The sequence below is a fragment of the Rattus norvegicus genome, chromosome 14 (genome assembly GCF_021556685.1).
Source record: "Rattus norvegicus strain SHRSP/BbbUtx chromosome 14, alternate assembly SHRSP_T2T, whole genome shotgun sequence".
Lineage (NCBI taxonomy): Eukaryota > Metazoa > Chordata > Mammalia > Rodentia > Muridae > Rattus > Rattus norvegicus.
In genome coordinates, this window is record NC_141547.1 from 7,630,639 (window position 1) to 7,648,075 (window position 17,437).

A 17,437-nucleotide genomic window follows, 5' to 3' on the forward strand; every position below is an offset into this window, starting at 1 on the left:
ACGGTTTCTGTTGTCTTTAACTTAATTTGAAGCAGTATCAGGATGTAGGAAACCTCTTCCATTAAAATGGTGTTGTGAGGTTTTCTGCATATGTTACTAGGCTCTGTGGAATAAAGTCTTTTATTATTATATGGAAAAGCCCCCATACATATAGCATTCGTGTATGATAGGTGCTGAGAAGTCCACAGGCATACATGTACAACATGCTGACACGTCCACATGCATGTAGCATACATGTTTGACAGATGCCGAGACGTCCACATGCATATATGTTTGACAAATGCTGACACGTCCACATGCATGTAGCATACATGTTTGACAGATGCTGAGACATCCACATGCGTACAGTATACATGTATGACAGATGCTGAGACGTCCACATGCGTACAGTATACACGTATGACGGGGCTGTCTTGGTGATGAGTAGGAGTATAATTGCTAGGCTTTTCTCTTTGACTAATTGAGCCAACCCTTGTGAGCACAGCATGGGCCCCTCTGTGGTTCTGGCTCTTCATCCACTGCTTTGCTTTTGGTGTTGAGACAGCGTCTTACTATGCGGCACAGGCTGGCTCTGGCCTGCGGGCTCCATCCCAGCGTCCTGAGCTAGGGTAGAGTTGTGTACGGCCGTTCTTCCTTTCAGCCCCAGCATCCCCATAACAGTCTCCAGGTAGCATTTGCTTGTAGGAACAGCCTTCCACGTAGGGGGCGCTCCTGCAAAAGCATAGTGTGGTGTTGGCTTGGGGAACTGTGTGAACTGCATTTGATCTCTTTATAGTGACATTGGAATAGTAAATCCATATCATAAATGGGAACATGGCTGTGAGCCACCATGTGGTTGCTGGGATTGAACTCAGGACCTCTGGAAGAGCAGTCAGTGCTCTTAACTGCTGAGCCTTCTCTCCAGACCAAAACACTACTTTTCTCATGACAGGCTGCCCAGTTTTCACTCTGTCCCTCTTTGCTGAGCCCACACCAGCTTATCTGTTAGAATTATTTATTCCAACGTTCATTTGTCTAATTTCCACAAAAGCAAGTTTATTTACGAGCTTCCTATCCATTCCTTAGTCATTTTCCCGACAGCCTTATATTAGAGATGAGAAACTTCTGAAATATCAAATGAAGGGTGAGCCCTGCTCACTGTCTGTCACCCCTGCATCTTCCCCCTTCTGTGACATCTCTCTAAGGTCTGGGTGAGGTTTCCTCAGAGAATGGTTGTGTTTTCTGAGGTTGAGACGTTCCCATTTGACTTAGTCATATACTCAGTACATGTATAAAGACGTGGCCAGATGTGTTCTTTCAAAAGCCATGATCTTTGGGTGTGAGCAGGCCCAGAGTAAACGTAGCTGCACTCGTGTGCCTCAATCTTCAAGTTACACTACATTTTGAACTTGATGATTTAAGAAAAAAACCAAAAAACCAAAAAGGGGCGGCAACTCATTAAATGCGTTCTTTCACCTACAGGTTTTTGGAAATGCCCCGCCAAGTACAATGACAGAAAAGTTTTCTGACCTTCTGCAGTTCACCACGCAAGTCTCCCGACTAATGGTGACGGAGATTCGGAGGAGAGCGTCAAACAAATCCACAGGTACTTACAGACGCAGACCTGAGTCTACAAGTGCTGTTGAAATTCAGTGAGAGGGTGTCCAGTCAGTCTGCAGTCTGCCCACCCAGCGGCTTCTCTTCATTCTTGCTTCCTTTCTGTATTTTCATCAAAATAAGATTTTGCAGCCTGTGCACACACTCCTTTCTGGACAAGCTCCTCCCCCAAGGACAGTCCTTACCTCAGTTTCTCTCACTGCCACCCTGGAATGCTCTTGACTGCTGTAATCAAAACAGTTTTCTTCCAAACTACTCTTCTGTTTCTCAGCTTCTTGAGTGGGATGTGTGCGCACGCAAGTGCACGTGTGTGTGTGTGTGTGTGTGTGTGTGTGTGTGTGTGTGTGTTCCCTGTTACACCATAAACATCTTAAGGGCTGTTGTGTTTGTTTTCAGCATGACAAAAGTTACAATCACTTGCGCTGAGGGAGCCTCAGTTGAGAACAGCGCCCTCACTAGATGACCTGTGGGGCATTTTCTTGATTAGTGATTGCTATGGGAGGGCTCAGCTCACTAGGCAGAGGGCAGGCAGCTCTCTAAAAGGCAGTGCCACCCCTGGACCCATGACCTTGGATGGTTTGGGAAAGCAGGCTGAGCAAGCCAATAAAGAACGTTCCTCCATGGCCTTTGTTTCTGTCCCCTGCCCTGAGTTCCTCTGACTCTCCTGAGTGATGGGCTCTTGCCTAGAAGTGTGAGATGAGATGAACTTTTCCTCTACAAGTTGCCTGTGGTCATGTGTTTCGTCCCAGCAATAGGAACCCCAGGTTGGGTTAGGCCAACGAGGTCACTCTGCAGGAGCCCGCGGAGGCAGTCATCGGGACAATCTTGTAGCAAGGATTGGATCAATCCTTTCAACAAAAAGTTCTGGTTGTGGCTACAACCCGGTTCTGTGAGGTTGGAGTGAGGTTGCTGTCTTGAGTCATTTTGTTGGTGATTTTTCTCTTCATGAAAGAAGGATTTCCGAGAGAATTATTCAGACTGTGCCTAGAAGACATTATCTGACTTGGGAGTTTGAAAGCCAACAGGAGGGGAGGAGGAAGGTTGTGCACTCTCTGTGTTAAGTTTCTGCTTTGTCCTTGTATACTGGTGTTTCTTCTGCTTTACAGATAGCTCCCATCTCTCCCTGAACTCAACTGGGAGACAGAAAGCCAGCCAGTTATCAGGACTTTTGTACTGTGTGTACTCATCCCGTTGTGAGGGACTCACCCTGCTTTCTTCCCAGACGCCCAAACTGTGCGTCAGGTCACAATGGGAGTTCAGAACAGAGCAGGGGCACTTCAGCAAATAGTGAAGTGCATGACCTGAGATGTTCATCTTAACCCAAGCCCGTCAGGTAGCCTGTGGAGTAATTAGAATGTCTTTAATTGAGGTTTAAATCCATTCATGTGGGGCAAGACAATATGTGATTCAATGAACAGATTTGAAACTAAGGAGGCTCTGACTACGTTTGTACCTGAAAAGCATCTAATGAGAGGGACGGTTAAAGTGTCTGACCCCACTCCCTCCCGCACCCAAGGTGGGACTGAATCCTCTCTTAGCACACACTCTTGTTCTAGTTGATTTTGTCAGAATGAAGATTTGTGATGTAAGATTTGTGTGGCTTTAGACAGGTGGCAGGAAGGGGAATTTTGCTGTGATGTTAGCTCCGGTCATCGTGTTTTCTGTACAGGTGACACCTGAGGTTAGGTAAGGGTCCCAAGCTTGTTTCACTGGCTTCTCTGTCACCGTTGTTGATCCTTTCATGCTGAGCTGTCTGTGGGAAGACACGCTGCTAACTACAGATTTGTGTCCTTTACTCCCTTCAAGATCTTACACGCATAAGACAGTCTTCAGGGTGAGATGGCAGATGTCTTAAATAGAGCGTTCCGCTCTTAATTACAGTAGCAGTTATGCAGGTATTATAAGTTTTAATTGTGAAGTATTTATAGACACCCCCCCCCCCGACATAGCAAGAGTAATACAAGAATGCAGTACACTAATGCAAGGATCTCAGGATGCCCCTCATTTACTTTCTCCATTGCTGGTGTCTTATTATTAAGGGATTTGAAGGTGTATAGTTACCATATTTTTTTTTCTTTTTTTTCGGAGCTGGGGACCGAACCCAGGGCCTTGTGCTTGCTAGGCAAGCGCTCTACCACTGAGCTAAATCCCCAACCCCTAGTTACCATATTTTATATAATATTAGCTTTAACATTTTAAATCTTACTCAGGCTTCCTAAGAGTTTTCTGCGTACTCTTACATCTTCAGTGTATCGTGGGTGACACTACTACATGCAGAAGCCCTGGTTAAACCCGGTAGTGCCACCCCCAGTGGCACCATGCTGGGGGTAGAGAGAGAGGCTGGTGATGATGGCCCAGCCCTCTGGTGACAGGGTTAAAGACTTGTCACAGACCCCCAGTTAGATGTCCCAGCCTTCCTTCCCAACCTGAAAAACAGTGTGCTGTGCTGTCCTCCACGGAGTTCAGAGCCACAACACTGACCGCCCGGTAATCTCGTCCCCAAGGCGTGCATATGTGGCAGATAAAGAGAAGCAAGTACAGAGGCTGTGGAAATCTGTAACTTTACAGGTCAGTTTTTTTTTTTTTTCTTTCTTTTCTTTTTTTTTTTTTTAAATTGGGTTTTTGGGGTTTTTTTGTTTGTTTGTTTTTTGTTTTTGTTTGCTTTTTGTTTGTTTTGTGAGAGAGGCAAGGCTATTTAGGTCTTTGTTTCTCCATTAATAAAATGAATGCTGTAACACTACAAATTCTACTCACACAGACATCCTGAAGCATAATTGGAACGAGTAGCTTGTCCCTTCAGGGTAATTCACAAAGGGAGGGAGGGAGTGGACTTCGCCAGTCGCTCTAAATTTGTCCTCTAGAGCTCCCTGTAGTTTGTGTGCGTGTTGCTGGAACTTACGTCTGTCTTGAGGGTGGGTGCGTTCTTGGCCTTGTTAGCCCAAGCCAAGCTCTGCTGTCTGCGTTAGTCTTTTTCCTTCCGTTTCTCTTGGTGTGCAGTGGAAAACGTGAGACTTCACCACTTGTCGAAACTCAGAGTTAATGTGTGTCTTCACCGACGCTATCACCCTTACGTCATCGTCCAACTGAGATTTATTAAATGTTACTAAAGTTAAAAAACACAATGTTTGTGGCTAGAAGTCAGGGCTTTTTTTTTCTGTAGCCTGGATAAATGGTCTTAGAGATGCTGTAAGTGACGTTTATGCTTCCACAGCCTGCTTCCTCACTTAAGTAAAGAGTGGAGGACCGCTTCGACTGTAAATGACAATAGATCGAAACTGGCAGGTTAATTAAAGAGCAGGCTGTTTCCGCACACATTTATTTGTTATGTGAGGACATAATCAGTTTCTTGTCACTGCTTAAGGTTATTATCTTTAGTTACCTGTTTGTGCATGTGGCCTGTTTGTGCGTGCGCTTGAAGATCCCTTCGGAGATGACAAAAAGGCGTCTAAACCCCAGGAACTGGAGTCCCAGGTAGTTATGAGCTCTCCCCTGTGGGTGCTGGGAATTGAGCTCCAGTCCCGTAAGAGCAGTGTGTGTAATCAATCACCGGGCTCTCTCCCCAGCCGATAGCTCGTTTTACCAGGGGAGTTTGGGATTTCTCCATTTATCCAGCCACAAAGACCCAGGTCTGTGATTCAAAGCCCAGCACCAGTTGCACCACTGTACCGGTGTGACTCCGGTCTTTCCTACCTGCTCCAAAAGAATTGTTCAGCAAAGGTGTTCAAGAGAAGGATTATACTGACTTTGTCCTTTTTGGTTTATTTCCACTATTTTCTTTATTTGGCATTCCCACAGAGCATGAATATTGTTACCAGATAATGCCTGCCCCCTTCCCCCCAGCTCTTTTAAATTATGAAGAGTCTCTTAATGTTCACTGTCAGAGAAAATGCATTAAAAAGTTCTTGCCAGGCATGGCCGTGGGGGTTGAAGCAGAGGGCTAAGGCGAGCAGGGCTAGTCGAGGCTGCATGAGAAAGAGTCTGTCTCAGGACAAGACAAATAGAGCCAACAAGATGGCCCGGTTGGTTAGAGTCTGACCATGTAAGGTGGTAGAGAGAGCCAGCTCCCAAAGTTGCTTCTAACTTCTATGTTCATGCTGTGTAAGGCCTTGCATACCTGTGCGCATGACCAAGTGCACACATACCCCATGATGATGATGGTGGTGGTGGTGGTGGTGGTGGTGGTGGTGGTGGTGGTGGTGACTACTTTCAAGTATAAATGCTTATTATTTACAGATAAATGTAATAAGCCAAAAGTATTAATGGTTTAAAATCCAAAGTACATTTTGGATGTTTTGGTTTTAACACCATGTGTTTAATAACTGATAGTCTTTTGAATGGCAGTGAAAAACATGTTTTATCATTTTCTTTTAAAGTTAATAGTATTCATTCCAAATGTATTCAAAACCCTCACGTGTCTATGACCTTTGGCCCTCTACGCCAGGAAAAGGTCAGTGTTGTGGCTTGTAAAGTTGATCTAGTTCTTTAAAACCCTTTTTCTCCTTTGTGAGCAACACTGGGGACACTGACCAGTGCTGTTGTTAGTGTGCCAGCATGCCAGGAGACCCGACATGGTCGGAAGTACAAGTCAGATTCTAAAGATGTTGCCTGATGAAACTGGAGGCGCACAGTTTAAAATAACAGTTGCCCAGTTGTAAAGAGTGAGTGCATTTGGTCTGCCTTGGTCAGGAGTTAGAGCCACCTGGGGACTTGTCTACCTTGTATCTGTTTACTTACTCTGAGGGGAAGGGGATTATGGTTTCTGACCCATGTCAGTGGCTTCTTTGTAGCCTCTCAAGAAATAGTTTCAGTTCAATTTTACAGCCATTTCCCAAGCTACAGTTTCAGAAGTAGACTGCTGAATGATGGTCTTCTGCCTTTTCTGTGAATGAGATTGTCTCAAATTTGTGAGATACAAGTTCTTTTCTCCCCTTCCTTAAGATTGAGGAATTCCAGCTGCCCACAGTGAGTTGGATCCGGGTGACGCTAGGCCATCTTTCCTGTGCTCTGGTCAGGCTGCCTGTCAGCAGGTACTCGCTGAGCACACTCTAAGTGGCAGTACTGTGTTCAGTCAATGACCAGGACCCCAGGTTACCAAGGCTCTTGAGAAGGGCTGGAGAGCCAGCATAGGTTAATGTAACTTCTCAGGTACTGGGTTCCACTTGGCTGCTCTGGTTTTGTTTGTTAGTTCATATATGAGTGTGCGAGTGTGCATGCACGTCTGTGTGCACACACATGTACACACACGTTGAGACCAGAGGCCAGCCTAGGGCCTGTTGTCTGGGCAGTGCTCACTAGCCTGGAACTCGCCATAGGCTGGGCTGGCCAGGGAGCCCAGGAGCCTGCTGTCTCCACCTCCTCACAAACCCAGCTTTTATTCCTTTTAATTCTTGACACTCTTTCACTTGTACGCAATGAGCTTTAATCTCTTCCCATTCGTGTCTCTCTTCCCTTTCCTCTTTCACCAAAACCCTCCTTTCCAACAAGCCCTCTCCTGCTGTCCTGTCTGTTTCTTCCCTAACCCACTGAGCTTAGCCGGGCTTGCTCGCTTGGGCACAGGGGGAGGCAGTTTTCTGGTGAGCGGGCAGCTCTCCAGTGTGCTTGCTAGTGAGGAGAGTGACCCTCTATCCCAGCCACCATCAGGAGGTAAGGGCCCTCCTGAGTCCCTCCCCTTCCTGTAAATGTTGAAGGCCCCAGTCTGATCCAGAACATCTGCAGATAACTGCAGCCAGACGGTGTGCACCGTCACACACTCCCTGTTCTTGCTTTCTCTCTGTTAGCATGGACTCTGGAGGCCACGCTCAGGACCTCGTACCTGCACAGCCAGCCTGACCACTGAACTCTCTAGTACTGTCTGCCTGTCTGCCTGTCTGTCTCATATTTTTCTTTATTTCTTACAGACTAGACAGCTTGGATTTAAAGATGAGTTTAAGGCTGGCAAATTACTTACCTTGTCCACTTTTTAAATTTTTACCAGAAGGGGCTTAGCTTATTAATAGAAATCACTCATCCAGTTCTGTGAAAACTGACTAAGCAGGACAGGGGTCCTGAAAGTGAGCTCAGGCTCAGCGAGAACAAATGGTTTGATGTTCCCTGTTAAAAGCTCTTCAGGTGCATGCACATTAAGGTGAACGTGCCCGGCTCAGCATCGTGTATGAGATTTGAGCTGTTACCTAAGCAAACACGTGTGACTCTGTTACAGTGAGGAGAAACAAGACATCTCCGAGGCTTTCCGTTCCAGTCAGCTTCCTTGGTGTGAAGTGCGTTCTGCTGTCTTCCCCCAGCCCCTCAGAGCCACTGCCATCTGACAAGTTTTACTCATGCCAGATCTTAAAATTGGCAAACTGCTGGTAAAATTAAGAGGCTGTCTAGAGATTTGTCCATTTTCATCTCTCTCTTAATGAGTTATTATAATACATTGTATATGTGTCCAGAGTACACTGGTAGGCAGTAGGAGATGGCCTGTGGGAGCCATTTCTTTCCTTCCTCTGGTGAGCCCCGCTCGAATCTCATCACCATGCTTAGGAACGGCTCCCTTACCCGCTGAGCCGTCTTGCCAGTCCCCCAAGTCTAAAGTCGTAACTGACTAAGTGGACTTTCAGGTGTTCTTGTAACTCTAGCTTTCTGTGAGTGAAGCTCTTACGCCCCACTATTGCCCCAGGCTAGCCTCTCGTGTAGTCTAGGTCTACAGAGTCCCCTGTGGCCACGCAGCCTGGCAGCATCTCACTCTTATCCTGTGCCTACCGTTGTCCTGGTCCCATGGTGTGCCACACACAGGGCTTTCAGGTTAACAGTCTTAAAGTAATATGCCTTCCCTTGTTTCGCCTTACCCAGATCAAGTTCAGCCCTCAGCTCCTTCATAATTTCACATTTACTGATCACGCCAGTGCTCCTAACAGGGGCGTGGTTTGGAGCCCGTGCTGCTCTGGATGGTGAGCGGGTTACTTGCCGTGCTCTGTGGCGTCGAGCTGGATCCTCTGCCCCTCTCTTGTTTGATCGTCTCGCTTCCATTTTCTCGCTGCCCTCACCTCCCCAGTCCTTAGCCACCATGCTTGCTTCCGAGGCTGCTATACCTCAGGACTCACGTCCTCCCTCCTTCAGTGCTGTTGATTGGTTTACCAGGGGCTTTCCCTAAAGTACCTTTTTAGATCCCCACCACGGTGACATAAAGTATATATGTACACAGACATAACCATTATAAGATTGCATTTAATTTTTTCATAGAGAAAAAATAATGCTGTGTGCTCGCAACCCTTTCCCTGGTATGTTTTGCGGGTGTTTTAAGTTTTTAAGGAGTTTCTCTATTTACTGGCTTTGCTTTGGTTTCATAGAGGCTGCAAGCCGGGCCATAGTCCAGTTCCTGGAGATCAATCAGAGCGAAGAAGCCAGTAGAGGCTGGATGCTCCTAACAACAATTAACCTGCTGGCATCCTCTGGTCAGGTGAGTGCTGGGGTTGTGTGCGGCCGAGCCCTCCTGTGGTTTCCGATTCAGTTCTTTGTAGTCCGTGGATCCTGCACTTCTCACGACAGCTTGTCAGCCGCTGCGTCTTAATGTTTCCATCCCATGAGGCATTGATGGCCCGGGTAGGGTTCCCGTCTTTGTCATGTTGTGAGACATATAAACGTACCGTAGTGGAGCAGAGCACGTAGCAGCGAGGTGGTCATTCCACAGGTGGCCAGCGGGAAGTGGCCAGCACGCCCAGCAGGCCTGAGTCACGCTAGGAAACTTCTGACCTGAAAAATGTACTCATGTGATCTCATAAGCTAATGAATAAATGACACAGAATATTGATGAGCATTTCTGATTTTTACAGAAAGTAAGGAGTAGTACCTATCACTTTGAGTTTTGGGATGGTGTATGTTTTTCACCTGATTTATTCAGGAGACTTCTCTCACCTCTCCCGGCTCGGCTTAAAGCCTCTGACTCGTCTGTATTGAGTGCATTCAGGAGCCATTTGCACATCTTGCCTTCTGTCCTTTGACATTCTTGGATGCAAAGGAACACTAATGTTGGCGCCTGTGTCCTAACCCAGTGGACTTAGGAAGCCCAGAGTCCTTAGCGCTGGCCCTTATGATAAAGGCAGTGAGAACCTTTAGCAGCTACAGTCTTAAAGCCCTCTCCAGCCTAAGCACAGCGTGTGGGCCTCTTCTGAGGGACAGCACACGTTCTCTGTAGCGGGCTGTTTTGTCCGTAGCCACGTGTTCCAGTAGAGAACCTGCCGCATCAACTTGTCCTGACTCCAGGACTTGAACTATTAACCTTTCAGCCTAGAAAGCCCCGCATCCCAGACATCCCCTGAGTCCCAGGCCAGCGGAGGTGGCTGGCCACTGCCCCTGAGGAACTAGGAAAGTTCTCATTCCCATCTGCTGTTGGTGATACCTGTAGACGTCTCTACACCACAGCACCAAGATGTGGTTGAAAGTGTCATATCCCTGTGTGCTGTTTGAATGTTAATGTTTAAGTGAAACAGTTGCCATCCATGCCCTTGTATTATGGCTTCATTGGAGTGTTTCTGGGTTAAGTTTTAACTGAAGTGTTTCTGAAGGTTAATACTGTCTATCAGTGCCTAGGCCGTCTTCTCGTCCCAAGTGCACTGTAGCACAGAAACAGTAGCACTGTAGAAACTCACTAAATGTACATGAGCTATGTCCCTGAATGCATAGACTAAGAACAGAGGCTGGCACGGTGGCACACACCTATGAAAGAGACACCGAGGCAGGATGATGGGAAAGTGTGAGGCCAGCCTGGGCTAGACAGTGAGTTAGAGGCCAGCCTGGGCTAGACAGTGAGTTAGAGGCCAGCCTGGGCTATGTAAGGGAACGAAGTCTCAAAAACAGGAAAAAGTCTATTGGCGCCTTAGTCATTACAGGATAACAACCGGGAGATGGCGGTGTGGATGCCAAGTGTAAGCGGAAACCGTACTGCTCTGCCCAGTGGGAGAGGGAGCTAGTGATGACTGACGGAAGATGATGCATTAAAAAGCAAGTTCAGTGTGCCTTAGGCTGCTGCTTTTGTTTGAGCGCGTTTCCTGCTGGCCCCACTGTGAAACCAAGATGGTGGTGGTTCTGACTCTACGTGTAGGAGAGAGAGAGACAGTAGAGTATCTTGACATACAGTGATGGGCTACATGTACGTGGGAATGTAGCCCCTTAACAACAGAGATGCTGGAACTAAACGTATTGAGGTTGAGGGTTAGGTGAAGGAATTGGATTTAGGAAAGTTGGAGAAAGACAAAGACTTTAACTCTCTGTTAGATAACTGTTAGGTGTCCTGGGGCGTTGAGAGGCAGTGAGTGGCAGCTGGGTAGAGCAGAGGGCCTGCAGGAATGGATGCTGTCAGTGTAGCCATTGCTCTGGAATGGCTCTCCCTCGCCCACTACTGTGTTTGATGAGGCTGTCTCTCCTGTGGCTTTGTGTATGAGTTTCTATACATCGCTGATAGTTTATGGCTTGTGCAACTCTAGGCTGATGATTCGAATTTTCCTTCCGAGTTTTGCTTCCCTTCTCTTTTGTTGCTTCACTGGGTACCAGCCATCAGTTTAGGAGAATGTGAGCCCATGTTTACTGGTCGCTGAGCTAACCCTCTCAGTTAGCTCTCCCCTACAGCAGGCCGTGCAAACGATGTCTCAGTTGCTCTCTTTGTAATGCGAGGACCATGCAGTTCCAGTATCAGCCGTACAGTGTTGACTCCGAGGAATAAATCACGGACCTGTGAACCTTCTGTTCCTAGAACAAGGACTCACTATTGTGGTTTTCAAGTGTCTGCCATTTTGGACTCTTGAGTTCTTCAGATATGCAGCCATGTGGTCTGACAGCCTGTGTGTCTCCAGGCGGCATTTTCCCCTACTTACTTTAATTATTCATAGTTACCTGGTTCATTCCAGACATTGTGACCATTCCCTTTAGGTTGTATGAGCTGGCACTGTCAGTGGGAGTTTGTGTCGGAGTTACTTAGATCCCCTAGTGCTCTTAGAGAATGGTCCTTTGAGAGGGAGGGATCCCCAGTCTTTGCATGCAGCTCTGAAACTCTCCATGTACCCATCTGTCTCACATACACTCGATTAATACGCCTGACGGGAAAGCGAACGAGTGAACTGGGAGATAATAATGGTCCCTCCTGTACCATAACCTCATTCCGCACCATGGGCGTTGGTAGCGACATCATACTAGTTAGCTTGAAACAGTTCCTAAAAGCTTGTCTATAATTTCTCCTTGTAAATCTTTGAAAGTAACCCAGTGTCATTTGTATTGGTGATGGCTCTGTCTCTCAGATGTCCTCCCACCCAGGAATGCCCAATGAGAATAAAGATAAATGTGGTATTACAACAAATACTAATATACAGCTTAGTGGTTAATAACTCTATTGATTGATTGATTGATTGATTCATTCATTCATTCATTCATTCATTTATTCATGTACTTTTTTGTACTAGGGTTAGACTCGGGGCAAGAATTTTACCCCCAAGTTTATCTCCAGCCCTGTTCTAATTTTTCTTTTGAGACAGGCTCTCAGTAAGTTGACTTGACTTTGAACTTGGGCTCATCCTGTCTCTGCCTTCTGAGTAGCGAGGACTGCAGGTGCTTGTGCCACCTGGCTTGGCTTTTTTTTTCTTTTTTTTTATTCTGTATTTTAGCTATCACATTTATCCTGCGATGTATGCTCAGTTCTGTTCATTTGTGAGAGAGCCGGAGAGGATGAGCAGGGAATTGGGTAGTTTCACCATTTGTTCTGACCGTGGTTTTCTTAACTCCCGCAAGTTCGTGTTCTTTGAAACAAGCGGCTTCCTAATAAATAAGTAACATGTTTAATAAGTAACTCCTGGCACGACTGGCAAACCAGTCTCAACATGTGATTGACGTTTGTCCAAATGACAAACTGACTGCTGGTCAGTCTGAGGTGGGTTTGAGCTCCCTGTGCACATAAACGCACGAGGCTGGTAGATCACCGTCCCGTCTGTCCCCAGCTGTCCCCGTCATGGTGGTTCCGTCTGTCTATCTACTCACCTCTGCTGGTTTGTTTTGCAGAAAGCCGTGGACTGCATGACAACGATGTCAGTGCCATCCACCCTGGTTAAGTGTCTGTATCTGTTCTTTGACCTTCCCCATGTGCCTGAGGCAGGTGGGGGCGCCCAGAGCGAGCTACCTCTAGCAGAGCGCCGCGGACTGCTCCAGAAAGCCTTTGTGCAGGTAAGGGCGCCGCGGCTTTGCATGCTTGTTTCTGGAACAGTCTTTAAAGTGAACCAGAGCATGTCCGGCCTGGTCTGCTTTCGTCTTGTTCTGTGTCAGGCTCTCACAGCGTAGGCAGACTGACCTCAAGCCCACAGCTCCCTATCTCAGCCCCCACATGCCGAGGTCCGGGAGCGAGTGAACCCTGCACCCGCTTGCTTCTTCCCCTTCTCATGGAATCTTGTCCTGTTTATTATGCTACGGCTTCTCCTCGTAACTGCATTTCTGTGTAAACGCAGAGAGAATATGGACGTACTTTCTGGGGCGTTTGGAGACAGTGTTAGGTGTTGCTGCATTTGTTCCTACTAACAACACATCCAGCTGTTAAAATTACATTCGAAGCATCAATAATGTCTCTAAAATGTAATTGCTAAGGAAAATCATTTTTGATGAGTTTATCATATAGATATTTGGGGAATATGTCTAATAATGACAAGAATGTCCATGTAATTTCTACTTTTATATGAGTCTCTGAACTTGTAAATACTAAACTTAGAAAACATTCTCAGTCCGATGGTTAGCTGCAAGCATCCTCATCTGTATCAGTAGGCTCTGCCAGAGCCTCTCAGGAGCCATCCATATCAGGCTCCTGTCAGCAAGCACTTCTTGGTATCAGCAATAGTGTCTGGGTTTGGTGGCTGCAGATGGGATGGATCCCCAGGTGGGGCAGTCTCTGGATGACCTTTCCATCAGTCCCTCCTCCACTCTTTGTCCCTGTGTTTCCTCCCATGAGTATTTTGTTCTCCCTTCCAAGAAGGAATGAAGCATCCACATAATGGTCTTCCTTCTTCTTGGGCTTCATATGATCTATGATTTTTTTCTTAGATATTCCAAGCCTTTGGGCTAATATCTACTTATCTGTGATGCATACCATGTGTGTTCTTTTGTGACTATGTTACCTCACTCAGGATGATATTTTCTCGTTCCATCCATTTGCCTAAAAATTTCATGCAGTCATTTTAATAGCTGAATTATTTTAATAGCCATTGTGTAAGTGTACCACATGTTCTGTACCCATTCCTCTGTTGAAGAGCATTTGGGTTCTTTCCAGCTTCTGGCTATTATAAATAAGGCTGCTATGAACATAGTGGAGCATGTGTCTTTGTTATATGTTGGGGCATCTTTTGGGTATATGCCCAAGAGAGGTATAGCTGGGTCCTCAGGTAGTGCAATGTCCAATTTTCTGAGGAACCTCCAGACTGATTTCCAGAGAGGTTGTACAGCTTGCAATCCCACCAACAATGGGGCAGTGTTCCTCTTTCTCCACATCCTCACAGCATCTGCTGTCACCTGAGTTTTTTGATCTTAGCCATTCTGACTGGTGTGAGGTGGAATCTTAGGGTTGTTTTGATTTGTATTTCCCTGATGACTAAGGATGTTGAACATTTCTTTCTTTTTTTTTTTTTTAAGATTTATTTATTCATTGTATACAAGTACACTGTAGCTGTCTTCAGACACACCAGAAGAGGGCATCAGATCTCATTACAGATGATTGTGAGCCACTGTGTGGTTGCTGGGAATCGAACTCAGGACCTCTGGAAGAGCAGTCAGTGCTCTTAACCGCTGAGCCATCTCTCCAGCCCTGAACATTTCTTTAGGTGCTTCTCAGCCATTTGGTATTCCTCAGCTGAGAATTCTTTGTTTAGCTCTGCACCCCATCTTTTAAATAGGATTATTTGATTCTCTGGAATCTAACTTCTTGAATCCTTTGTATATATTAGATATTAGCCCTCTTTCAGATGTACAGATTGGTAAAGACCTTTTCCCAATCTGTTGGTTGCCATTTTGCCCTATTGACAGTGTCCTTTGACTTACTGAAGCTTTGCAATTTTATGAGGTCCCATTTGTCCATTCTTGATCTTAGAGCATAAGCCATTGGTGTTCTGTTCAGGAAATTTTCCCCTGTGCCTAAGTGTTCGAGGCTCTTCCCCACTTTCTCTTCTGTTAGTTTCAGTGTATCTGGTTTTATATGGAGGTCCTTGATTCACTTGGACTTGAGCTTTGCACAAGAATGGGTCAATTTGCATTCCTCTATGTATGACCTCTAGTTTAACCAGCACAAATGGCGGAGTTAGAGAAAGAACTGAAGGAGCTGAAGGGGTTTGCAACCCCATAGGAAGAACAACAATATCAACCAACCAGACCCCACCAGAGCTCCCAGGGACTAAACCACCAACCAATGAGTACACATGGAGGGACCCATGACTCCCGCCACATATGTAGCAGAGAATGGCCTTGTCCAGCATCAATAGGGGGAAAAGCCCTTGGTCCTGTGAAGGCTCAATGCCTCACTGTAGGGAATGCCAGGGTGTTGAGGTTGGAGTGGGTGGGTGGGAATGGAAGTCTCCTCATAGAATCCTGGGAGCAAGGAGGAAGAATGGGAGAGGGGGGAAGGGGATAACATTTGAAATGTAAATACATAAAATATCCAAGAAAAATAAAATTAAAAACAAGAGAAAAAAAGAAACATTCTCAATTATACTGGCTCCCGCCATCTCCCACTGGCTCTTGCCACCCTCTGCCCTTTGGAAAGCCCCTTCCTATAACCACCACTGTTCTTTTATAGGACAGTGGGTGAACAGAGGTCTAAAAGATCTTTCTAAAGTGCCCGGGTAATACAGGTACCCTGTATAGTGTTCTTTTGTGGGGAAAAAATTTTTTAAACAAACATTGAGAATATAGTGTGTCCATGGGCCTAATATAATTTTTAAAAAGCCACCTTTATTTCAAAAAGACAAATACTAAAATGATGAATTCATTCAAAACCGAAACCACTGAAAATTCGACAGTCCCATTGCACAGCAGTGCACATAATTAAGGCTGCAGACCGTCACGTCCTGTGCTAAAGATAATCAACTTGGTGACAAATGGTGCCAGACAGAGGGTATGGCCCTTCCACTTACAGGGTGAAAGAAGGTGCACCTGAGGCTTTTGACTTTTCAGCTACGGTGCTCTGCTTACCACAGGCTAGACTTTAGGGCAGCTCGCTGCTGTTGCCACTGAAGCACAGGCTGACTGGAGAGGCCTGTGGCTCTGTGCTAGAGGAGAGGAAACCGGAGGCTGCATGGCTGAAGATGGTGGTGGCCCATGTGGGGCCATGTGGGAGAGTGGTCGCCTTGAAAAGGTGCCACTGCAGCAAAGACAAAGGGGCTGGGATCACCAAACTGAACACCAGCTCAGTAAACATTTGGGAGGCCTGGAGGCGTGGCTCAGCTGGTAGAGCGCTTGCCTAGCAGGCAGGAATTCCTGGGCTCAACCTCCCCCATCCCCATGGCAGAAGGCAGGAGGGGACGGGGTCAGATCTTCAGGATCAGACTCGGTACCAGTGTGCTAGATGGAACCCAGCTCAAAACACACAAACCAATCTTCCAACTCCTGGTTCCGTGCATGTGCTTGAACTAACGTTGAACGCTTCGTGCAGTGTAACTTGGGAAGCTGTTTAACTTCAGAGCCTTTACTCTTCTCCAAAATGGTTGTATTGGCAGTTGGTAGATAGATGTTGGGTTTAAAGACATCGGGAGATCTTGCTGATCAGTGTAGTGGATTAATGTTGGCCCCATCTCAATGAAGCCTTTCTTTAAAAAAAAAAAAAAAAAAAAAAATTAGCTAAGACCCTAAGCCGCAGTGGAAGCTGATTTCCTTAATTCTAGCAAAATTCACATTTTCTTTAAGCACTTAATTTATGCCCGGTGTTGGAAAGCAGTGGTGGTGACTTTAAGTCAGCACTGGGCTCCTGTAAATGTGCTGCAGTTGTTGAGTGCAAAGGACAGGACGGCTTCAACCAAACTCCCCTTTACAGTGTGAGATTTGATGTCATGTGTATGACCCACAGCAGCCACCCATGGAGAGGACCCTGCCCCTCCCACCCATGGTGAGGACCCTGGCCCCTCCCACCCATGGCAAAGACCCCGCCCCCTCCCACCCACTGTGAGGGCCCTGCCCCTCCCACCCATGGCAAAGACCCTGCCCCCTCCCACTCATGGTGAGGACCCTGGCCCCTCCCTGCCCAGTGCTCCCTCACTGCTCCAGTCCCTTTGATTCCTGACTTATCTCAGACCACACGCCCTATCTTATCAGTTTGCTCAAGAAACTAATAGAGACAGCTAATTAAATGTTTCAAGCTAGATGCATTCTCCGTGTTTGTGTTATAAGCCAGACAGTTGCTGATTTGTGCAGGCATTCGGGTCAATGTGAACAGTCCTTCCTCCACCACACTCGGTTGCCCTTTGTAAAGCTTCCCTACTCTAGAAGCACTGTCGGGGAGGAGAGGCAGGAGCATTAGACTGTACTTCCTGCCCTCTGCTAAGGATTGGGCTAAATGATTTGCAAAAGTCATTTTGTCGGTAAAGTTGGTAGCCAGTTACCTTAGAGCTCAGCAGTGAAGGAATCATTAAATCTAGTTGACTTTGAGAGCAGGGATTTAGTGTGGATTTTATTTCCTACTTTGTACTATTTCGGTTTGTTTTCTGTTGTGAATTAGAGAGGTGGCATCTGTCTTTCTAATCGCATAAGGCAGCGCCACAAGCAGAAACAAACAGAGCTGACACATCCTCCGTGTGCAGCCTCTCCATACTGTGTTTGCTTGGGCAAAGGATGCATGCACACATCAGTGGGTGCT

General features: G+C 46.6%; 1 protein-coding gene across 15 annotated transcripts in view; it reads left to right on the forward strand.

Annotated features, from left to right (window-relative positions):
* Positions 1 to 17,437, forward strand: part of Wdfy3 (WD repeat and FYVE domain containing 3) — a 230,675-nt gene that overhangs the window by 91,667 nt on the left and 121,571 nt on the right. For all 15 annotated transcript variants that reach the window (XM_087582838.1, XM_087582844.1, XM_087582840.1 and 12 more), the window contains 3 exon segments: positions 1,462 to 1,585; positions 8,925 to 9,034; positions 12,619 to 12,780. In XM_087582838.1, coding sequence (XP_087438964.1) covers positions 1,462 to 1,585; positions 8,925 to 9,034; positions 12,619 to 12,780 — 396 coding nt within the window.